General features: G+C 40.0%; 1 protein-coding gene across 7 annotated transcripts in view; it reads right to left on the bottom strand.

The window, feature by feature from the left end:
- The window catches only part of SMARCD3 (SWI/SNF related, matrix associated, actin dependent regulator of chromatin, subfamily d, member 3), a 115,972-nt gene that overhangs the window by 15,024 nt on the left and 75,870 nt on the right, over window positions 1-25,078 (bottom strand). For 6 of the 7 annotated variants that reach the window (XM_049798312.1, XM_049798309.1, XM_049798311.1 and 3 more), the window contains 6 exons: window positions 23,282-23,404; window positions 11,645-11,767; window positions 9,719-9,814; window positions 9,117-9,218; window positions 6,954-7,115; window positions 3,290-3,387 (listed from right to left, as the gene is read on the bottom strand). In XM_049798312.1, coding sequence (XP_049654269.1) covers window positions 3,290-3,387; window positions 6,954-7,115; window positions 9,117-9,218; window positions 9,719-9,814; window positions 11,645-11,767; window positions 23,282-23,404 — 704 coding nt within the window. The remainder of the gene's footprint in view (window positions 1-3,289; window positions 3,388-6,953; window positions 7,116-9,116; window positions 9,219-9,718; window positions 9,815-11,644; window positions 11,768-23,281; window positions 23,405-25,078) is intronic. The other variant, XM_049798314.1, reaches the window with a different exon arrangement.

The following is a 25,078-nucleotide window of genomic DNA, read 5'->3' as shown; positions in this document are numbered from 1 at the left end:
AGATTTTTAATTGAGTTGTCATTGATAACAGATCAGATGACTTAAGAAATCCAACAGTATCAATACAATTTCTGTTATCAAAGAATCCTGTGATCTCCTCAGAAAAAGGCAGGCTTGTTGAACTAGATTTAATTTTTACAAAGCTGCACGTGGCTTTATGAAGCATTGAAGTGCTCAGAGGTCTTCACTCCAGCAGAGGCACAAGGATCCCCTCAAATAATGTAAAACTTAACACAGAGATCAAGAGAAGCCCAGGCAGGGAACAAAAAGATCCTTCCTCATCTAGAGACCAGGAAAACCTTCCAGAGGGGAAGAGAGATTCCCCAGCGCTGAATTTATATTTTGCTGTCTGCCTGTCACCAAGAAAAGGAAGGGCTGTGAGTGACCCTAACTGTCACTAACTGGCAGCTGTCAAGCAGAGAGGAGAACATCAGGAAAATTTTGTTTAATCAACAGAAGTGCATTCTCCCTTCCTTCTCTGCACCTGCAGCAGAGAGTAATCTCACCCAGCAATCCTTAGTGCAGAGGGGAGTCCCCAGTCTTCACTTCCCAACACTCAAAAAATCATGTTCTAATTCAAAAACTTTCCCCCTCTCTTTTTACTTTGACGTCCCATTAACTCCTAGTCCTATCCCTCACTTAGCCCCAACTTCATCGTAACCACCATCATTCTAATAATGCAATTGTGTTGGGGAGTGGTGCATTTCTAAATTTATTTAGAATCTCCTATTCTGGCTATCTCATTACCAAGTAAATATTAGCAATATTACTATCACATCAACCCCGTTGGATTTTTTTTCTTTTTCAAAAAGGGCAGGTGGTTGGTGTCTGCAGAGTGGTTCTGAAATACTATTATTTGTAGAATAAGTTTAGAATACATCATGTTTTAGTCTCTCTGCACATACTTTAAAACTATAATGAATAATTGTGATCTAGTTGACCTTCTCGTAAAAGGCAGGCTTGAGGATTTATATGAATTAAGAGCACATATATTTAAATCACTAGTGATGACAAATTCCCTGTAGCAGTGTGCTAGTTTTGGCTGGGGTAGAGTTAATTGTCCTCATAGTAGTTAGTATGGGGCTGTGTTTTGGATTTGTGCTAGAAACAGTGTTGGTAATGCAGGGATGTGTTAGTTACTGCTGAGCAGTGCTTGCACAGAGTCAAGGGCTGTTCTGCTTCTCACCCCACCCCACCAGCGAGGAGGCTGGCAGGGCACAAGAAGTTGGGAGGGGACACAGCCGGGACAGCTGACCCCAACTGACCCAAGGGCTATTCCAGATCATATGATGTCATGCTCTGCCATAAACTACAGGGCAGGCACTGCTCAGGTACTTGCTGTGCATCAGTCAGGTGATGGTGAACAATTGTTTTCATTTGCATCACTTGTCTTTCTTGGGTTTTATTTCCCTCTCCTTGTTATTTTCCTTTTCATTACAATACTAATACTAATAATTATTATTAATATTGTTGTTGTTATTATTGTTATTATTATTAAATTATTAAACTCTTTTTATCTCAACCCATGAGTTTTCTCACTTTCAGCCTTCCGATTCTCTCCCCCATCCCACGGAGGTGGGGGGTGGGGGTAGTGAGCGAGCGGCTGGGTGGGTCTCAGTTGCCGGCTGGGGTTAAACCATGACAAACAGTTGGCAAATTGTTTCCATGGTTGACTACATTCACTCTGAAAAACTTAATGCAGGGGGGCAGGGCAGAGGGTCTGTGAGAGTCTGTTTAAAGCTCAGCTGGACTAGGCCCCTAAGTATCCTGATACAATTTGAACCCGCTTTGAGTTGGGAGGGGGGAGGGAGCTCTAGATGACCACCAGCAACCCCTTCTACTGTACATTATTCTGCGATTTTATGGGTCTGAAAATTACTTACTTCCTTTAAATTCAGTGCCAGACTTCCAGATTTATTTTAGCTTAGCTTGAGACTGTAAAGACTCTATTGCAAAAGTATTCCCTATTCTCAGGAAATTAATACTTCCCCCTTCCGCAGCCTTGTGTCAGTGCAGTGTAATGCTGACAGGTGCTGTCTGGTGCACACAGTGTTATCAGAGAATACTACTATACACAAGGTCCTGCTCTTTAGCTTGTATCTCACAGAAAACATACTGCCTCTAGAACCTCTTTGCCAACTCTCTGCCCCTGGAAACATAACCATCACTTCCTTGTCATTTTTCTCCAAGACAATGACTATGTACCTCTGCGGACCTCAGGTTTTTCTGGTCCATCAAACAGGTCACTGTGTTGTCTTCAATGACAGTACGTACGCAGCTATCAATCTGCATGGTAGTCAAGCTGCTTTTTCATTAGTCTGTTTTATATATTCAAATGAATCGAAAAGAAAATTTTCTTTTGATAGCCTACGTAATATTTAAACTTCTTATCACATATATTACAGATTTAAAATAAAGAACCCAATTTTAAGCATATTGAGAAATATTTGTTGGCAATATTCTGTAGGAAACAAAATCACTATGCTTAGTATTAACAATCATGTTTAAACACCCAGAATCAGTGTTTTGACCAAGACCACAAAGGAACTTGGGAAAGACTGAAATACCTTAAGAGCAAAGGTGCAACCCCCAAAAGTCTCTTCATCCCCCCTGCCACACACACAGTTGTCACTTAAATGTGGAATGTGCTGGAAGTGCCCTAGATAGCTGAAAGTTGTATTTCATCTACTGTGCCAGAAATACATCTGTTTTGACAAGGATGCCAGAAGCTCAGTATCTTGGTCACAATGACCTTCTCTGAATCTAGGCATTCTTTATTGTAAATGTTTTGAGATCTAACTAGTTGGCATTCTTAGAATAAGACTAACACCCAGATAGCTGACCCAATCCCAACAAAGCATGCATGGACTGGCCACTGTATTTGAAACTGTAATAGTGTTGTACATTTCACATAATAACTCAGTGATTAGAATGATTGCCCATGACATACAATATCTTATTTCAATTCCTGTTTTTCCCCTCTAAGTGCATTCAAATTCTCATTCCTCTCCCCTTAGGAAAGAAACCTCACCAACTCCCTCAATGGTATTCTAGTAGGGATAAAAATAGGAAGTTGTTTTGCATACTCCTAGAGAATTGGTGCCATTCTACTGAAAATTATTCAGAATTATGTAGACCAGAATGACACAGAGAATGAACACACAAGTCCAAGGTACTCACCTGGAAGTTATAAAAACTGGGTTCTGGTCCCTGCTACTGTAGCTGTTTCTGTATTTTTATATAGTGAGTGTTTTGCACATGACAATGCTGAGCTGACTGACCAGCTTACCTGATGATATGGTTTATCACTATAGGGTCTGGTGGCAGCAGCAGGTTAGTGAGTCTCTGAGGAATCTCAGAAAACTTTAGCCGTGGACAGTCAAAGATCTGGAATACAATAAAGCATGTTATCCTTGTCCAAAACCTAACTTGGAATTAAATGAGAAAGGAAGAAATCAACAGTTCAAAAGTAAGATGATTTTGAAAGCTATAATTCTGGCTCCTTGCACAGAATAAACTTTTGGTCACTTTTGTCCCTGCAAATTGCTGCTGTACTTACAATGGGGGCTAGCTGACAGATGCATCAGCTGATGACAATTTCAGGTGTCCCACTTTTGGTTTAGCTGTTGAAGGGCACAGGCTACTTTAATGGGACATCAGGATGAACTGTATCAGTAATAGGAGAGAAGTGAATGTTTCCACTCTCACTAAGGGTTTGCAGCAGCATCTCATAAAGAAAACAATTTATTATTTTACTGGAGGAAATATAAAACTATTTCCACCTGTCAGAAGAGAGACACTACTTGTAGTATTGTATTTATAAACAGAAACAGGCTTTGCAGCTCTAGAGACAAAGGATGCAGGCAGAGTAGAAAAGAATGGACTATCAGACTGTAGAATGGACATATGAAGTCAGACTGTTCAACTAGGATGCTGTGGTTCCTCAGACAGAGTATCTTCTGAAATCCGTAATTTTCCTTCTGGAGTGAGGGAATGTGGTAGCAGAAAAACCTAGAAGCCAACTCTGGCTTTTGAAATACCTTTGGACACTTTTTCTTTCTTTTGCTTGTAACACAGTGGATTTCAAATCTCCCAGCTTACATAAACAGTGTTTCTAAACAGAAAAGGATCCTTCTACATGAACTCTAAAATCTGTCTAATTTGCTGGACTTCTCTGCATCCAGGAATTCAGCCAGCTAGTTTCTAAAGAGCAAGGAGGTAACCAAATCTACTGAGTCTGCAACTCACTATTTCAGTTCTGAATTCTGACACTTGACAGAGATGACTGTGGAATTCCCACTCAAAATCTTTGCATACCAAGCTCCATCCAATCTGCAGTCACCACTGGCTCAACACCCATGTCAAACTCCTATTGTGGATTCCCAAGAGATGAGAGCTTTAAGAAGGGAAAAGGGAGCAAGGGCACACAATAGTAAGAGAAGGAGTGGGAGACTGGAAACTAAGGCTGGATGGAATTTTCCTAAAGTGTCTAAACTTATAACCACTGGCTCTGAAAGCCTATATGGCTATAGTAATTCTGATGCGTGAGGTAACTCATTCAGTGATAATTTTTTAGTCTGTACTGTATTGTGTCATTAGATATAACCATAAACACAACAGTGCAGGATTTAGAAATGCTGGCATACCAAATGAGAAGACCGGTATCTAAAAGTAAATGCTAGAGACACTGATGTGTTATGTACTGCTCCCGTAAGTGATCCGTGCACTTCCAGCTATGACCATTTTTTCCAGGAGTTACATGTCTAAAACTATATAGTCTACAGAAATATCATCACACCGGAAGGCATTTCTAACCCAATTCCTTTACCCTCCATATCTCAATCTTCGAGCATTAGGGTGAAAAACAAAAAAACTCATCATGAAATGTTTCATTTGATTTAATGGGATTCATTCTCCTAAGTACTAACATCAGTTTTGAAAGCAAAATTGGCTACTTATGATAATTTTGCCAGAGACGTAAGGAAAATGGAAACACTCAAATCAATCCCATTTATGATTTAAATCTATGCAAGCACTGCATTCTTATGAAAACTATTCCAGATTAGCCAGCTCTTGCAGGGAGTGAGGTTCAGTATTCTAGAAAAGGAATCTGCTACTTCTCAACTCTCTCATCTGACTAATCCTTGGAGGATGGGAAGATGACAGTTGTCAGGTCTCATGGTATTCCTGAAGAGTTCTAACACAAAGGACACCTATGAGGTAATAAGCCTCTGATGAGATACACAAAGAGAAGATGGCTTCAGCAAGTTCTTATTCTAGCAGAGTTCTTGAGCTGAAAATTAAAATAAATAAAAGTGAGAAGGCTCTCCTGCTTACCATAAGTAAGGTATGAGCTGCTGTACTGGATCAGACAAAGGATCTACTACACATCTACCATGCTATCCTGCCCTTGATAGTGGCCAAAAGACGATACTAAAGGAAACATGTAAGAACAGGAGAAACATATACGGGTGCTTCCCCAAAAAACCTCTCCCAATCTCCACAGCTTTGCAATTACCTTGCATTTACAATAGCCCAAGATTTTTTTTTCCATTGCTTTGTCACTTCTGGAACCTATGTACACTTTTAGTATTTGTAATGTCCTATCACAAGGATTAATTTGCTACCTGCCAGTTTCAGCTGATGGCCTCTAGTTATCTAATTATTTACCAAAATAAAAAATAATTACTTCTTGTTCACCTTTTCCATTCTGCTCATGATTTTTCAAATGTTTTTCACATTCCCTTTACCATTTCCTCTTTGGGCTGGCGCAAACAAAACTGAGTCTAAATTGGCTATAGATAAATAGAGAATGGAAATCAAATCATCTAAGCAACAGAGCGAACAGCTTTGTAATTTTGCCAAAATTTTTTACAAGGTTTTAAGATGGAATTTTCACTATATATGAAAAAGACTGCATGCTGTAATTCTCAAAAAAAAAAACCCAAACAACCAAACAAGAGAGTGACTATATAATCCAGATCACTTTGATTCTATATTCCTATAACTACCCATGAATCTCACAATTCTTTTGTTGTTATTTTCAAATGTGGAAAAACCCAGTGCTGCCTTTAAGTTTATTTCAAGTATTGGTCACCTTAAAACCATTGTAAAGCAAATTAATAACATAAAATAAAAGCTTAAAAAGAAAACTAGGACACAACTTTCATTGCAACATTTACTTTCAAAGCTCACTGAAACATTATTCAATTAAACATTGTGACATTCAAGTATGTCACAAATCCTACCTTCAGGTACTTTCAGAATAAATTAGGTAAGCCTGAAGCTACAGAAAAACAAAGCAAATTAAGATAGTGATAGCTCAGATAACATTACCTTTACAAAATAAATATAATCATATTTACGGAAAAGGTGGAGATGCTTTTAAGTGACCTTCTTGGTTAATTCTAGAGGTCATTGTGAAAGACAAAAAGTCTTAATGTACTACTTTCAAACCATCATGCAGATCATTGAGGGCATTTTGTAATCTGAAGCAGACTTAGGAGAAGATACCTTTTCTAGTTATATCTTCCATGTCTTCTGCCCTTCATAGGAAAGAAAAGGGAAGAAAACAGCTCTACATATGATTCAGCAATCAGAATCAGAAGATTATTTCATGTTTCTTAGTACAAAATGATCCATCGGGGGGAAAAAAACAGTAAATCAATACAGTGAAACAATTAGAGAAAGTCTTCCTTCCTGGAAAGGCCACAACTTATGTGGAAGCGCTGAACCAGCAGATGTGTTTTTTTGACAACACTGGCACATGGGGAGGGTGCTTATTATATTAGTTGTAGTGATTGTTGAAAGCCATTCAGTACTGAAGATACTACAAATCATATGGGGAAGATAAAAATCAGCAAGATAAAAATCAGCAATTTTCATCCATTCAAAATCTGCGATGGATATTATAGTTTGCCTCTAAAGAGCTACTGCGTCCAAAAAGGAGTTACCTGCTGGAAGTACTTGTCGCAGTTAATGTATTCCTTATCATGGGAGTCTTGCAGCTTATTTGTTTTGATGTACTGCCAGAGAGCCTGGATGATGGCTGATCGGGTCTGTGTGTGTATACCCAGCAAACGGGCTAATCGCGGGTCCAGTTTAAACTGTGGAGGCTGTTAACAGAAAGAGAAGGAGATGGAGATGGCAACAGAGAGAAAAGCAGACAGATACACAAGCATGAAGTTTCAGCTTTAATTCTCAGGGGTCTCTGTTCCTCAGGAGAAGCACCCTATTCAATGGCAGAGATTGCAAAAATACAAGTTGCTCAGATGTGTACCACTGTCGGTGCTCTGGAAGAACTATCTAGGGTTTGAAAAGAATGAGGGACACTCCACACGTGCTATGCACGCAGACTATCTGTATCACATGCTTTAGATAATAACAACTTGCATGCAGACTCAGGAAAGAACTTTCCTTTTCAACATTGATGCATAATTTGACTTTAGGGAGTGGAAGAAGAAAAGGAACAGTCCTTCCTCTGAACTACTGGAGGTTAACCACAGATACAGAGAATGAAGTCAGGATGATGCTTCTACTGTTGCTAATAACTGCTCAGCTGCCTCACATCAACAAAGTACCTTGGAACTCTGTTTTTCAGGCAGGTTCCCACCATTCTGCTGCATACCAGAAAATTTACCCAACCACAACTAGTCAATGGAATGTATTTCTTATCCTGACCTCTGTGATACAACTCTTAAACTGCCCTGTTCTGCATCTCTAGTAATATACATTCCTTGAATACTGTGGAATTTGGTGCCTCTTCAAGTGTGTACCCATACTCAAGTTTAATATTTGCCACATTATTAGGCAAGGATTACCCTGTTGGGTGCCAGGTCACCCAAAGCTAGCTTTATAACAAACCAAGGCTTAAGGATAAGAGAACACTTATTTTAAAGCATAAATTTATAATAATGGTGAGCATAACAAACATCATTAGATTGTCTTAACAATAAAGATTCTCACTGGTTATATCAGCATTTCAGTTAACTCATACGCTCCCTAAAATTAATAAATTTTTCTGTCTGTCAACATAAAATGCGAGTGTCTTTATCCTGGATAGATGCTATTTGCATGGAGGGGAAAGAGAATGGCACAGAATGAGTTCTTAAAGTTATACAATCAAAATGTGTCTGAGACTGAACTGCCGTTGAAGAGGGAGATCCTGTCTCCTCTCAGCAGTGCATTTCTATCAATTTCTTAGGACAGCAACACTTCTTTCAGGGATGGTTTCAGTCAGGCTAGTGAGCTGCACAACTGCAAATCTCCATAATTTGTGCCAAGAGAATGGAGACTGTGGCAATGCACACCCACAACTGAAAAGAAAGTGGTCTTCTGGAGCAGTTTAGCTTTACAGCAGCTTAAAACAGTTTGAGGCTGTGCCCAGGAACCTCTTTTATACTCTCCCAAGGCAGAATAAACTAATTTTGCCTATTGTTTTTTTTGTTTCCTGTGACTGGGATCAGGGAACTGATTTGCAAGTAAGTTTTGTTAGCTTTCAAATGGATCAGTTCCCTGACTTGTTTGTGTTCAGTCCACAAATACTACTAATACAACAGAACTAATGCTGACAAAAGAGAGGAAGCAGGAATGCCTAACAAGGCCTAAGAGTAATGGCAAATATAACCCTTGCAGGGCAATATTGCCTTATGCCAGATTAGGGTGACAATGTTACCAAAACTTAACAAACCAGGAAAGCTGTGTAGTCTGCTCTGAAAAAAAAGGCTGCCACAGCTACACAGCTAGTTCAGGTACCACTAGCAAAAGCCACTCCTTTGAATTTCTGTACAGGACCACACACATAACTTATGAGCAACTTATCTATTCTCTAAGAAGCCTGAGGTGGAAATGCATATTTTTTCTGCAGGTGGGCAATAAAAATACTAATTATCATAGTACCAAGAACAATATTTTGGTAGGCTATAATAGAAACTTACTTGATGTGTCCCCTTTACATCTTAAATAATCTGTCAGTTTGGTATCATTCTAACTTCAATGGACTATGTGACATTCTGAGTCCAAGTATATTGTTTTTTGATGTATGTGACAGGATGAATTTGCTCTGTTGCACTATGTCCCAATGGCTGTATTTTCCACGCCAAAAGGAGTGCACTGACCTGGTAGTCCAACATGAGGAGTAATGTGCACCGCACGCTGACATCACCAGGTCTTTTCACCTGGAAGCCATCTGTCTCCTGGGTTGTGGGAGTTCTGTGCCACTGCCAAAGGAAAAAACAAGTAAGACGGTCAGTCTTTTTTTCAGTGATGTCCACAGAGGTGTATCTTGCACAGTAGGCCATGCAAGAATAAGACAAGTACAAGCCTTCTGAAGATCCTGCAATTAAAAAAAACCCAAAACCAACAAAACAACCCCCCCCCCCAAATCATTTCTTGCTCTGCCCTTACAATTCAGCTTTAGTGCACAATCTGTTCTGCTGTTAGTATGCTTTACTTGTTGGGAAAAATGCACACAATTTTTTCATCATTTCATACATTCTGTTCTAAGATGTGCACTACATCACTACCGCATCTATGTTTTTAGACTATGTAGATTCTGTTAGGAAAACACTCTTAAAAAGAACGGAATTTTGAAAACTTTGAAAATACCTTAAATGAGATAATGAATGCAAGGCAACTTAAACAAGGTAGACAACAGGCACATAGCTGTTTATCTGTGCTAGTATCAGGTTTGTATGCAAAGGATGCACGGCCTTCTTACCTCCACAAGATGGTTGTCAGGTCCATAAAGATCTTTGTCCAGTTCAATAACTAAACTCTTAAAAAAAGATGAAAACTTTCGTTTCTGTTTGCTGAGCTGTACAATCAGAAGAAACAGAAATGTTTAAGGCTGCATATATTAGCTTGTGTTCTATGCTTCATTCTCAGGCTTTCTCTTTCTCTTGAACATTAATTCCCATATAGACCACAAGTGTGATCAATCTAATTGAGTTTTCCCTCTGACAAATGCAGGGTAAGATGCAAAAATCTCAACAGTGGTGGAACAGTGCACACTTAAGGGAAGATTTCCCTGACTCTTTTAATGTTGTTAGAAAGGACTGGCTTGTAAGGTGAACATGGCACCTGTGAGAGTGGGTCCAGAGGAGGCCATGAAACTGATCTGAGGGCTGAAACCCCTCTCCCATGAGGACAGGCTGAGATAGTTGGAGTTGTTCAGGCTGGAGAAGAGAAGGCTCTGGGAAGACTTTATTGCAGCCTTTAAGTACTTAAAGGGGGCTTAAAAGAAAGATGGGAACAGACTTTTTATCAAAGCCTGACAGGACAAGGGCAACGCTTTTAAACTGAAAGAGGGTGGGTTTAGATTAGGTATAAGGAAGACTTTTATGATAAGGGTGGTGAGGAAGTGGAACAGGTTGCCCAGAGAAGCTGTGGATGCCCCATCCCTGGAAGTGTTCAAGGCCAGGTTGGATGGGGCTTTGAGCAGTCTGGACTAGCGGAAGGTGTCCCTGCCCATAGCAGAGGGGTTGGAGTGGATGATCTTTGAAGGTCCCTTCCAACCCAAACCATTCCATGATTCTAAGGCCACTGTATACCTTTTATTTTAATAGCTTCGGGTTTTTGATGAATGCTAATTTCTTGGCCTGATTTATAAGATGACAGTAAATTTTACAGATTAATCATACACTAAGTAAAAGTACTTCCTTTTACATTTTGCCTTTCCATTTAATTATCAGTATTCACTGTTTACTACACAGCTCATACTGTTTAAATTAAAAACTGAGAGGTCTATAATCACATAATCTGACTTTCCACAGAATACAGTCCACAGGATTTAAATGAATGTCTTCTATTTAATGCAGATAATCTTTTAGAAACACATCCTCCTTCGATTTAAAATTTGCTAGTAATTGAGAAGCTATTTTGCTCCAATAAAGAATCTCCTTTTTTAAAATATCTGCTCTAATTTCTAAGCTGAATTTGCTTCAACTTCCAGATGTTGCACTTTGTCACCCCTTTATCTTCCAGCAAGATTATAATTCTGATTCACATACAGTTATCTCCAGACAAACAGACGTGCCTTGAAAGCCTTGCCCTCTCCATACTTGCATGTTCTCTACCTGTTTATCCTATCAAATACTTAGCTTGTGAAGTCTATTCAAATAGGTGACACCTGTATTAGGAAAGTCCAGCCTTCCCCGAGGAATGTTAAATCCATCACTGAGGTTTCTGAGGACTTCAGAATGACAAAACTTTTCTTCCATCTTGCTCTGACCATCCATACATCCTCTTGCCCTCCCTAGGAACATAAACCACTTGCTTGTCCTTATTATCCTACTCTTCACAACATGCAGTGCCTGCTGTAGGCCTGACTCATCACACCTCTCGTGACCTGAACCCTGCCATACCTTTTAAGGGAATCATCTCGGCCCTATTCTCTCCACCTCCTCCTACCTGTCCTGTCCTTAAGTCTGCTCCATTTCCTGCTGCCCTCCCCACCGCTCCCCAACATTCCCATTATGGCATTATCCCTCACTCCGGCTGGACATGGCACCTTCCCAGCAGCAACAAGCCAATGCTACCATTCAGAGATGTCTTGTCTGAGTTGATGTCCCCAGTAAAAGTCCACCACCCCACAGGACAATCTCTAGATCCTTGCCAGCCCCAGTGAAGCACAGGTAAGTCATACGTCATCCAGGAGCTTCCCCTCCACTCGCAGCTCCCATGAAGCAATGCTGCCATCAGAGTCATCAGCATCAGATTTTGCAGGATTAAATGTGTTGGAGATGTAAAGTCTCAGTTTCCGCTTTTGCTGTTACACAAATAGAGAAAAGAAAAAGACACATCCGGTTTAAGTCCAAGACCTGAGGAAGCCACACGAAGGTGGTAAGTTACACATTTAGTAGAGAATCTGCATGTTCAGTAGCGTTGCACCAGGTTAAACTAGAATTTAAGATTTTAAGAAAATACACTGAAGAGCTGATCCAAAACTTCCTTTCAAAAACTATTGGCCATACAAACATGCTAAGATCCACTGTAAGCGGAGAAAGACAGGAGGTTGCAGGGCCAAGGCCGTGAGGCTATACATCCTGTACTTCCGGATTAGATATTTGAGAAATCATTGTGAGAAAAGCACGATATGATGCCCTTCCTGTCTAGATCCTAGCTAGATTGCTAAGACTCAGTTGCAAACCTCTTGCTACATGAGCGTCTTTCAGTTGCATCAGTTCTGATTTGTAAATGGCAGTCACAAATACAGCTAATGCTGCAAATTACATGCTGGGCCCATGCTCTGCCCATCTTCATTCTACCGTCATGCAGAGCCTGTTAATAGTCCTCCTACAGACACACACTCAAATACACACACACCCTCCTGCTGCCTAACCTTCCTTCTTTAACTGCCTTTCACCCTAATAAACATGTTGCAGCTCCAACTTGCTGTAAGACCCGAGTGGAGGAAGGCACTGTGCTTCATCGCAAACCCAGGTGCTCAAGTCTGTGAGAGATACAATCGTGCCCATCTGTTGTCATTTTTACAGGCTTTCTAACATTTCCCAATCACTGTACTGGCTTATGGCTATGTTATTGCTCAGTGCCCTTCTCTCCCGTGCACCATGTGGAAAACCTGGCCATTAACTATGATGCATGGATTCCAGAAAATATATTGCCAAAAATTTCTTTGGGACTCTAATCTCAAATATCTGTTTATAATATAATGACAAAAAGGCTACAGTTGTCCAGTTAATGCAGTCAAAACAACCTTCATCCAACATAAGAAAGGAGTAGTCTTATAAAGCTTTCACACTCAGACATACACACATATAGGAGAGAAGGAAGTTATATACATCAGGTCAGGAAACTAAAAATCTGATATGACACAGAGGAATGTGGGAGGCAGAGATAGATGTATGGCTAAAGAGGAACAAGAAACTGACTACACTTTGCCAAATCTAGAGAAGACAGTGACATAAAAGTTTGATGGAAATGGAGTGTCAATAGTATGCACTGATAGGGAACAGGATTTTCAAAAGTGCCAAGAGTCCAGAAAATAACAGGTTGACACAGATAAGAACAGGCAGATAGGTAGAAAAATATTCCTAGAAATCTTTATTCTTTCTCCATCCTTTCCTACAGGATTTCTGTTGCTACAGTGCTCTTTCTTTTTTAAGGCCCCAGAATCTCTATTTATTGTGGAGGACTTGTGAAGGACTTCACATTTCTAAATTCACAACTCCTCAAATTAAGTTGCACATTTTGTGCACTGTTCCTAAATTTTATCCCCACCTGGATTATTTGCAAAACTGTATATATATACATAAGCAGCTTTTTTCTTAATAGTTCCTCCTAGATACTCCACCAACATTTCAGGTTTATATCACTGATTCCATTTCCTCTTCTTTTGATTTCCAAAGACATTATCTCCATTCTCCCTTTTACCCTGAAAACTCCTTCTCTCCTCATACCTCCCCATATCCAGATAGGAACTGTGTCTGTTTCCTTCAAAGTCCGACATTTCACCACTAAGATCATCCTCTGCAATAACATCCCTATTCAAATCTGAGTATTTTAGATGTCTTCCTTTCTCCTAGCTTTCAGGCTCTAGCTACCTTGTACAGTCCTCCTAAAACCAAGTTAGTAACAATGCCTAACTCCACTGTGAAATACAAAATACCTCTCCTTGATATTTTCCACTGTTTCCCTTTGCTAACCCCTTATCATTTTTCTTTCAAGTCAAGCACAAGCCAGATGCAGCTTACATTTCAGAACTGGTCTCTTGCTGGGTTCGCTATACTTTCCCTGCTCTGCCAAAGTCAGAGTCTGTGTATCATTTGTTTGTTTGTCCTACATCTCTCTCTTCAATTTACAGTGTTTTTTTCTACACAATGAATTCTCTTTCTCAGATTTAATCCTTTCCTCACTGTAATCCCTATAAATCAGCCCACTTCTTCCACACTGTCATCAGAAAGGAACTTAGAATAATTATGAATAAAAATCCTAAGTAATGGCTATCTCTAAAGCTATTTTTTGTCCTACTTTCTACGTATCTTGATTTTAGATCGAAAACCATTTAGCCTTTGACTCCCAACACGTTACAGACACTACTGACAACCTGTAAGTACTATAGAATGCTGAGCCTTTAGTCTCTGCTAAGAAAAGACATTCTATCCAACATGCAAAATTTGTAACTTGCACCCTGGGGGCTGTCTTCAGATTTTGGCCCAAGAGGTACTGCAAATTTGCAGCAGTATTAAGGCAGTGATTATCTCCCAAATGCAACCACTGAAAGATCCTTGCTTCTGACTCATCAGGAAATCAGTCAAATAGCACAACTGCACAGCTGCAAGAGGATCCCAACACCAAATGAGCTTTAAATCTAACAAAAATCTTTATTAGAACACAAAGCAGAATAAGGGAACATAAAGAAAGAAAACTCACATTTGCCTGGTAAAATGGAATTTAAAAAAAAGGTTCTGTAAACCAAATTTTCTCTGCTCACATGTCCTTGAAAATGGTTCATTTCTTCAGGCTTGCTCTTATTCCAGGAACTGTGTGATTTCCAGAGTTGCAGAAAACTCTGTAGGGTCATTTCTGGGGAGACACAGAGAATCCTCTCTTTTTATTCCTTAAGATCTAACTGTGTTTGTGCCATTGCCTTCTTTCAGGAGACTCCAAATTTCTGCTTTTTCTTCTGGCTTCTTACTGAATGAGGCAGTCCCTCATCCATTTTGCCTCACTGACTGGCCTACCCTGCACTCCAGCTGGCACAATCTTCCCCTCCCTCTGAGGGCTCTACCAGGCCAAGTGCACCTTAGGACATGGCAAACATTAGCCTTCCTTTCTACAGCTGAGCCACCACCCTTTAAAATGAACCTGCACAGCCAACTGCAATCAGGTGTCAGCCATCACAATTGTCATAACCAGTATCTCTAGACCTGACCTGCAAAGTGCAGCCAGATCTGCCAGAGACATTCTGGTAAGCAGTCTAAAAAAAATGTGAAAAAGACATTTGGCCATGAACACTGCTTGAACAGCCAAACCTGTCCTTCTCTGTACAGCACTGTGCTGACTCAGAAACATTCAAGCCTCCACAACTACTTTTCTGAAGCTGCTGCCAACATGTCCACTTCCCGTTTGTTCCCTTATGAGTTGCTGCTCCATTTTTTCCTTCTTTCTGCCCTTCCCAGAATTCCCACTACCACCTCCTCCTTACACATGTCTAGTGTTGCCAGCACCACTGGCTCCTCCATAAAAGCTACCTGGGAACAGCTCTGCTCAAGACATTCTGGGAGGCTGACTATCTACCAGTTCCAGACACTAGACAACAGCATTTGAACTTGTCCTACATACGCTTATCACCAACTGCGGTAATACATACTTTGAGCAGTGGCATTAAAGAAAATACACTTAGAAATCTCTAGCAAAACATCAGAACCATAGCTCTACAAATGAATGTTTTCTTTGGACCAGCAGGCTCCTTCTCCTCTACCATGACTTTTCTCCTGTCAGCTGTGAGACACTACCATCTCACCTGATGAAGAAGATCCTGGCAGAGATCCAAGAGTATAGTCTTAATCCCTCCTGAAGCAATCTACTCAGTGAGTAACAACTTCAGCACTCACAGCTATACTGCTAGCATAAGGAGGTCCAGTCTTGGAAGATGGCAGCTCAGAGATGATATAGACAGTCAAAACGGAGCTCAACAAAGAAGGAACACCAAAATGGTGCTGGCTGGGGTTTTATAGCCGCTATACAGACCATAAAGCCTCCTTGGCTAAAGACACACACCCAAAATCACTGCGCTCAGTTCACTTATCAGTACTCCTGGGTTCCACAATAATGCCAAGGTCATATCCAGAAAGCTCTGAGAGTGAGGTATTCTTCCGTCTCCAGTTGAGCAACTCCATCTCATCCAGATGGGAAATGATACATCAGTTACCTACAACTTGGTTACTCTGCGGCTTAAATACAGCAGCGCAACATACTTGGGCAAGAAGCTGCTGCCCTTCAACAAATTCTACAAATTTCTTAGTGATGCACATTATAGCACAGACCTAAAATCTATTCTCCTCTCTGTGTGGTGGCTTCTCAGAGAACGGAAAAGCAACCAACCAAAACCTGAGGCCTTGTTTTTTACTGGTAGGATTCTCAGAAGCTTGGGGCAAAAACTAAAGAGAAAACTTACAGCTCTAGGGCAAGAAGAAAGTATCACATTTCACCTCTTCAGACACACTGAAACTTTGCCACCCAGAAAGACAAAGTCCAACAGGGAGGAACATCACAGAGACTTGATCAACGTTGTGAATCAAATAACCTCTTGCTGAAGTTAAAGTTTTCTTCAGTGAACTCTCAGGCAGGACACAGTAGCTCCAGGACACTTCCAGGGAAGTTGTGCTTGGGATTTCAAACAAATTAACTAAGTTATCAGCAGATAGACTATTGCTGACTGAATCAAGGAAATCTGGCTGCTGATCCTATGAATAGTATTAAGAGCTCTCTATGCACGTCTTAAGGATGGATTTCTATGTACCTCAACAAAGCATAAAAACCTCATGCATAAAGCACAGTAAAGATTAAAATCTGTGTTTCTGTCTTCGTATGGTCTCACAAAAACTTTTTAGGAAGGAAAAAGAACCATCAAAGATAAAAGTATCATGGAGACTAGAAATCAGGAGACAAAAAGAACAATGACCACCAATAACAAGTGTTCCAAGTCTGACCATTATAAAAGAATCAAATGAAACAGAGAGTGTTCATATCAGAACTGGAATATAGAGGTATTGCTCACCCAGAGTAGCAGCAGACAGATATGTCAAAATTTGTAGAAGAATCAAACTTAGTTGGGTAACTCATGACAACAAAAATGGACGAGAACTTAAAAATGGCCAACCCAAAGCAGGAAAATCAGTGACTTGGTAGAATATGCAAGTATCACGAGTACTAAAAGGAACTACCCAATATTTACTGAGTTCAAAATTGCACCAACACATGAAAAACACCTGTAGACAGTTCTATAAAAACTTCAACAACAACAACAAAAAAACTCAAAAAAAGTCAAACAAATGTTATAGAGGAATAAAATGGAGAATAGTATGCACAATAGTCTATAAAATCAGTTATAGCAGCTTACTTAGCAGTTGTATACCATACTCTCTCAGGAAGAGAATCAGGAGGTGTATACTGATGGGTGATAAGAATAGCTAGGTGCACTGAAAAATTCTTTCTCTACAGTGATTGGGAGGGCTGAATTTTTTACCTAAGAAAAGAGAACATTAAAGAACCTGGAAGACATATTTAACATATGGGCTGATCTAAAGAAGATTAGGTGTTTGCATTTTCCTTATCTCACAATGCAAAAAGCATAACACATAAAATTATGCCACAAGACCATAAATTCAAACCTGATCAATGGAAGTATGTCATGTATGCTATACAAAGCATAATGAAGCATAGTTAACCCATAGAACTCATTGTCACAGAACACAGATTAAGAACTTGCAGGTTTATAAGCAAGAAGAGACTTCATTGTCCAGTTCAATTTCCTGTGCAACACAGGCTCTAGTCATTCATCAAATAGGGCAGCTCTTTTTAAAGGCCATCCAGTATTGACTTAAAGACTTGACAGAATGAAAAATCTATTACATCTCTGATATCTTGTTCTAGTGGTCATAAATATGCATATTAATCAGCCTCAATTGGTCTATTTTTGAACTGCCAGCTGTTGAACCAAAGCCAAAAGCTCTTTAAACAAACAAACAAATAAAACCCAAACAAACAAAAAAACAGGGAGTGACTATATTATGTACAGATCCCAGGAATATCCAGTCATATCAATATATGAAAATTTTAAAAGATGTCAGACCTTTCTGTGTCTTAATATAAACTGATCTCTAATTACTGGAATTTAGGTGGAACTGTCACCTACAGTTGGAAGGGTTTCTGGCACCTTCCTATGAAGTATTTAGCATTGGAACACATTACCCAGAGAGGTTGTGGAGTGTCCCACCTTGGAGATGTTCAAAAGCCATCTGGACGTGGTCCTGGGCAACCAGCTGTAAGTGGCCCTGCTTGAGCAGGGGGGTTGGACAAGATGACCTCCAGAGGTCACTTCCAACTTCAAACAAACTGTGATCCTGTTACTGGTCACTATTAGTAAGGACACTGATTCACACAAGCCTCATAATTCCTGTTGCTACTGCATGTGGGAGAAGGAGGGTGATTATGCAAGATTTAACCATGTTCTCATCAAATACTTAAGCTAGTTTGTGATGGGTTGAAAATGCACATGTACTTTGCCTGTTCGTGTCGGGCCTGATTAACTTTTTGCCCAGTGGCATGATTCAGTCCTAACTAGTTAAAAGCAGTGTAGCATGGTAAGGCTGCAGGCACAGTCTCTTGACAGTGAGTAACTATCCAGACAACAAGCCAACCAGTAATGCAGTAACACTTCTTGGTGTGGTCCCATTGGCAACTCAGTCCTCTCAATAATAACATGTGTAAGAACCCCCAGATCAGTCTATAGAAGACAACCTGGGAACTCCTAGGCCCAAGTTCCGGGGTATCCAAAAGGAGGTGGACTCACCTAAAGCCCACTGACTCTGAGGTGACCCTCAAAGATTGGGTGACTGCAGATCAACATACATGTTAAGGCTAAGGACAGTAAGACAACCACAAGCCATGACCCAACTCCCCCAATGTATAACCGCATACTAATCAGACAATATACCTGTTGCTGGACTGACCTCCTCACACTAGCGAAACTGTAAGCTATTTGGCTTTTTTTTATTTTGTAAATGTTATGGTTGATGATTAAAGATGAGAAAATTCCTAATAAAATTCCCTCAATAAATTATTTTGTTTAAATTGAAATTACCATAAATTCTGTTCTGCCTTCAACATATTTCTACTTTAAATGACTTGTGCAGACATTACCCCTGAAGAGCTTTAGAGTATCTTATCAAAACCACTGTAGTGCTTGATGGAGTACACCAATGGGCCCTAGGGTCACTGAGCTGTCAGCGACAGTAAGTCCAGGTCACAGGTCTGTATCATGTAATGCTTTTCAGAACCCATGAAGATACAATTTAAAAAATGAAATCTCTGTTTCTGCTCCTTGATTTGGAGCAATTTTGCTTCTCTGACAATTACGACCTCTTTCTAATTTCAAGCCTAACATTTACTCAGTCACCTTTTCCCCATTTGTTCTTGTGCCAGCACTGTCCTTCAGCCTAAATGTTGATACTTTTCTTCCCCTCTGCCAAAAAGACAGCCACTCCCAGTTCCTCTCAAATTTTTTTGTGTTTGCATATAAAAGCCGAGTGACATGCACAAGGTGAATCTTCCTTTCCCTAGATTGTTGCAGAAGCTCTTTTTTCGCATAATTGTTCTAGTTTGAACTGTTCATTTGGCGTATCGATGACATTGTATTCCAGCTTTAACAATCAGATGAGATGCCACTAGGGTCTTCTGCAGCAACACTAGACCTTTTCTGTTGTTATAGGGAATTCTAGTTACTGACCTATCATAATTTTTTTTTCTCTCAGTCACATCATATTAAGATTGTTATTATCAAAATAATAAACTTCACCTTTAATGATGTTTCAAATCAGTTGGCACCTATTTTATAGCAGAAATTCCTCCAATTAATCCCAGTCAGCACCAAGACCAACATGACAACCACAGAAAAGGAAGTACACTGCCCATGTGCCGCAGACCTCAAAGTGCAGAGGGGAATCTACAACAGCTAAAAAGTGATAGAGCTGCCATTGCTCTCAATTACCTTGAATTTTCTTTAGCAATCCCCACCTCTTTCTCCATAATATCCCCTGAAGAATGAATAAAATGCTTTGCTCAAGTTAGGATAAATGATACCTACTGCATTTGTTGGCTGAAGTGAGTACAGGTTTGATTCTAAGAGCTCAATGACAGTAGGGTTCAGAGTATGACACAAAAATCTCCACAAATTATTTATTCTTCTGCCCCTAAGAATATCCCTCAGATGCTTAAGGTTTATAACTCATTACACGGAAAACATGAGAGTCTCTTAGAACAACAGAACTGCAGAGCTCCAGTATGAGATGCTGCGGACACAAGGCATACTGAGCAAAAAAAACCAAAAACAGTCTTGCCTGAGAGGGCAGAGGACCAGGCAGAAACCTTAGCATTTCAGAAAAAATGCGAAATCCCTTCTGCTGACAATCTGATAGCAATTCCTCAGTCACCTTAAAACCTGAAAGTGGGGAACCTGGGAGTAGATCATTTAGTTTGAGAAACCACAACCACACACAGGTCTGGTAAACTCCATGTCCCACACCAGTTCACTGTGAAAGAGTGACAGTCCCTGGATAACAGTTTGTGGTTTGGGTGAGACCAAACTATTGTTTGTGGTGCCAGGGCTTGGAGTAGGACCCTTGCTTGTGGGATGGGTCACTAGATGCCCTTCTTTCAGCCAGGTGACCCCTGATTCAAGTCTTGGGATGAAAATCATCTCAATCGTAAAATTACGTTTATGTCCACAACTGACTAGTTATCTCAGGCTTAGTCAATCAAAAGAAACAGGCACTTTTAAGGGCATGATTTATCCATATTCTTTTAAATATCTACTTCTGTATGAGAAGAACTGTGTCCTGAACTCCATTGCCTACACTAACTAAATTGCTCAACTATAAAGGGAGCCCAGAGTAACGAACTTACATATAAATAAACACAACATAGATGTCTATACTTAGTCAAATAAATCCCACTCCCAAAGTCCACCATGGCCCTAGCTGTCCAGATTTTCAGTAATGCATTCTTCTTTAATGACATCTACTCATCTGAAGTTGAGCCATACAGTTTCTGTTTCCTTCAGGCCACGGAACTTGCTATTTCTGTACCTCTAGCCACACTGCAGTCAAACAACCCTGTCTGCCTGACTCCCCACTAAAAAGTCCTTCCTGGAATTCTGAGCGTGTGAGTGGGTGGGTCTTCCATAAAGTCAGTGCAAGGACTCCTGCAATGAGTGGCATGCAGCAAATGCTGCTCTGCGGGCAAGGAATTCTGAGACTCTTGTGATAGATGTAGTCCAAGAACATAGGACTGGCAGAAGAGGAGAGAACACAGTAGTACGCAATAGGCAGAAGAAAGAGAAAGCAGGATCTGGACTGGAAAAGCTGGCAGCTGAGAGGGGCTGCTGGCAGTGGTAAAGTGACCTGGCAGGTGGTGAAAGCCGTTTCCCTCCCTTCAACCAACCTCACGACCCCAAGGCCTCCTTGCTTTCTGAGCAATCCCGCAGCTGTCATCTCTTTCAACAGTGCAACTGTTCACAGAAGATCCAAGTAGGATCAATAGGCCCAGCATATTTTATGCACTGTCCTCAAATCAAAAGCGTTTGAAACATCTCCCCCTAAAATTTCTCCAGAATAATAGTCTTCAGACAGAAAAAAACAGCCTGAGCAATACTAGACCATAAACTTGTGGTTCCCAAAGACTGCTTCTAGTTACAACTCAATTGCTGTGACCAGTGAGATAACTGCAGTCACAACTGAAAATTCTGAGGAGTCCTGCATATTCCCTACATATTATCACATACCTCAGACAAATTTAAATTTTTCCCAGGATTACAATCCCAGTTTGGGAACCACTGTTTTAAGGCAAATATTTCAAAATTACAAGAGCTTTGATAAGAGATGGAAATGCAGAGATAATTTTTATTGCTGTTACCAATGTTCCAACTATAGTATAATGAAAATACTTGACATCAGAATAACCCAATAGGCTTAGCTTTATTTTGACAGGTCTTGAATTTCACAGATGCTACGTGCTAAGTCTAGACATGAATTTGAAAAACATCTGTTTGATCATTCTTTAGATGTTAACTAGCTGAGTAACTGATACTTAAAATGTGTTTTCTGAGCCCTAAATGGAAACAGAATTTTCTGTCTACAGTTTCTCTAGACTGTTGTGCCTCCTATAGTCTTCCCCATTACAGGCCCTGAATATCTCCATCGTACAGCTTAGAGCTGGCACCTCATGTACTGGTCAATTCCCTAGTTAAAGGGATTACCACAGAATAAATGACTTCCTGCAGATTTATGAATGAGAGTCTAAGTCTTCAATTACTTTTAAACATGGCCAAGTTCCTAGCTGGTTTAAAATAAGGGTGTTCTACCCACATTAAGAAGCTAAAACAAAATATTCCTTTTGAAAGTCCAATCTACTATATACAACACTTTTTGACTACAAACTTGTGATTTAAACCATCCACACTTCAGTTTCCTATCTATAAAACAGGTATGTTAATGGGACTTAATTTTTTCCATTTTTTTTCTGTTTCATACATATCAACTGGAAAAACATCAGAGGTAAAAGCCTTCCACATCTTATCAGATACCTGTACAGTGACAAATAGAAAGGAATCTTGATCTTAGTTGAGCTGATACCCATTACTGTGGTACAGACAAGAATGACAGCTTTACTTCACAGTAGACATACAGCTACAAAACTCTTCATACTACAGGATTTATCACATGAATAATATGAGCATTCAATACAGTCACAAGAACTTAAACAAGACATGAAAAGAAATTCTTCACAATGAGAGTGGCCCAACATTGGAACAGATTGCCCAAAGAGGCTGTGAAACCTCCATCCTTAGAGATTTTTAAAACTCAACAAGGCCTTGACAACCTGGTTTTGAGCAGGAGGTTGAACTAGATGACTTTCACAGTTTCCTCCTACGTAAACTTTTCCATGATTCAGTTGAATAGACTCAGAAGACTTAGGAAAAGACCATTTCAGAAGGATATTACGAACAGTGAAGTGCTGGACTTGATCTAATAGAAATTGCAGAAAATGTCATCCATTCTTTTGTTACGTGAATCATCCTTTTACAGACTATGTAAATGTGAACACTTTTGCAGGATCTTCAACAATTCAACAATTTTTCTGTAAGTAATTCTTCCCATTATATATTCTGTTATTCCACAACTTTAGCTTTTGACTGAATTCTAACAGGAAATGTAACACCTCTCTTCAGACATGCCTCTATTCTCTTATTTTCTTCTTTTTAACCATTCTAACACAAAGTTCCAAAATCTATGTTTATTTATCCAGAAGCTATTATTCCCCTTATTAAAGGCTTTCAGAACCTAGGGCTGGTAATATCCACAGAATTTTCTCCACCGCTTTTCTATGCATGCTGCTTCCCAGCTGCTTATTCTTAGGAGCTTTCTCTGATCTGTTTCAAAATATCTCTGTTAACAGGACTTCTACTGGAAAGATCATTCCACCATTTAATACAAGGATTATTTTTTCCCCCTAACTCAATCTACAAATTTTCATGACATACCTTCATTGGCCTCTTCAGCGCTTCCTGAATATCCACACGCTTCCGCATAATGGTCTGGTCTAGTTTGCGTTCAAAGGCCAACAGATCCATGTAGGCCTGGGACTCAGGAACCAGCTCCCGGATCTGAGAAGGAAGCAAGGAATATCCAAGCACTGGAAGCAAGAATCTACCATGTTCCAGAGCAGTAATACTGACACCTTCCCAGCCCTTAGACTGATGTGCTCAGAAGGAGTTATCCCTAAGACAACAGTTCCCAATTAGCAGGGCAGGTCTCAGTGGCATGGTACAAGCATACAGCTGAAAAGCTGGAGCACAGAACTAAAGCTAATGAACTCTGGAAGACCCCAGCTGGATTCACAAGGCCTGAATCATGGCTGCTTCTTTTCAAGTGAGGCTTAGCTACAAGCAGCCTGGGAGCCACTCATCTCAGCAATGTAAAGTACAGTAAATTTGTCCTGTTTAAACTAAAAAAGTTCTGGGTCTCTCTAGACTGACAATAAAGGCGGTGTGCTCATGTTGATTTTTTTAAAAACAAGTGTTACCCATGGTAAGTAAAAACTGCCATTTAGGAAGTCAGCCTTTGTCAATGCATCTTCTTGGCTGAGGTACAACTGACCTTCATGTCAAAGTTTCAACATGACCAGCTACGAGGTGTCAACTTACAATCTTGCTAACTTTTACTGGTACTTTAATGCATTAGCTAAACTACATTAGTTCTATTAACAATCCCCCTTTTTATTTTCCCTTTTCCAGAGAAGTCAGCAGAGGAGGTGATATGAAGTAGGTTAGGAGGAAGACTTAATGATCTGAGCTTAAAAATGGGCAAGTATACCCTTACATGAAAAAGTCAGTTCTTAATTGCGAATAACTCATGCAGACAAACCATAAAAGAAAGGAACTGTAAGTAATTATAATAAATCTACTGGACTGCCTTGTCTATTTCTATGATATTCACTCTAGCTTTCACCTAGAATATTTAACTGTTAGAACACTTCTGTTCTACAGGAATTAAAAGCTAATTAGCATTCCTGTTTTGCTTTAGAATCAGAAGTCTACATTTTTAATTTGGTGTAAGACACAAACACCTACGGGAGAGACACCAGGCATACACCTGTTCACTGCGGTCTACAAGGACGCAAGAACTATTGCACGAGGTCATCCCAACAGTCGTCTATCCTAGTACTGTCTCTGACAGCATTTGAAAGTTGTTGCCCTTTAGAACCCAGAACAGACTGAAAAACAGTATTCCAGAACCTCAATAGACAGTGTGTGAAGAAGTACCTCCTTTTGCTCATTCGAACCTGCCATCTGTTAGCTTCATTTCATGCCATCTTGCATTTCTGGAGCAGCAGTGGGCAGGCATTTCCTATGCACCTTCTCCATACTGCTCATACATTTTACAGTTTTTTGTCATCCCTTTCTTAATATTTTTCTTTTCCAGCCTGAAGTAACAATTCCTCCCTTCTGCATTCAGACTGATTGAGACTATCAAACAAATGTCTCTTTCAACCTTATTTATTTGACTATTTGTTTTGAGATGCTAGAACACCTATTCTATTTACAGTAGGACTGACACTTTGGAGAAGCAGAAACCATGGAGCCAAAAACTCTGTTCAGCTTTAGCTGAACCACTATGTTTTTAACTGCTTGTATTCTTTCACAAAGTCTTAGTATCAGCAGAATAATAAAAGAACATGAACATTTTCAAGAGCAAAGCATGAAGAGCAAGCATTGCCCTGGAAACATTGAGTTGCCAGATACCTTGCAGAATAAAGACAGCTAGGCAATACTTCCTCC

Source organism: Accipiter gentilis, chromosome 4 (genome assembly GCF_929443795.1).
Source record: "Accipiter gentilis chromosome 4, bAccGen1.1, whole genome shotgun sequence".
In the NCBI taxonomy this organism is placed as follows: Eukaryota; Metazoa; Chordata; class Aves; order Accipitriformes; family Accipitridae; genus Astur; species Astur gentilis.
The sequence above is the reverse complement of the archived record's forward strand: the minus strand, read 5'-3'. Positions and strand labels throughout refer to the sequence as shown.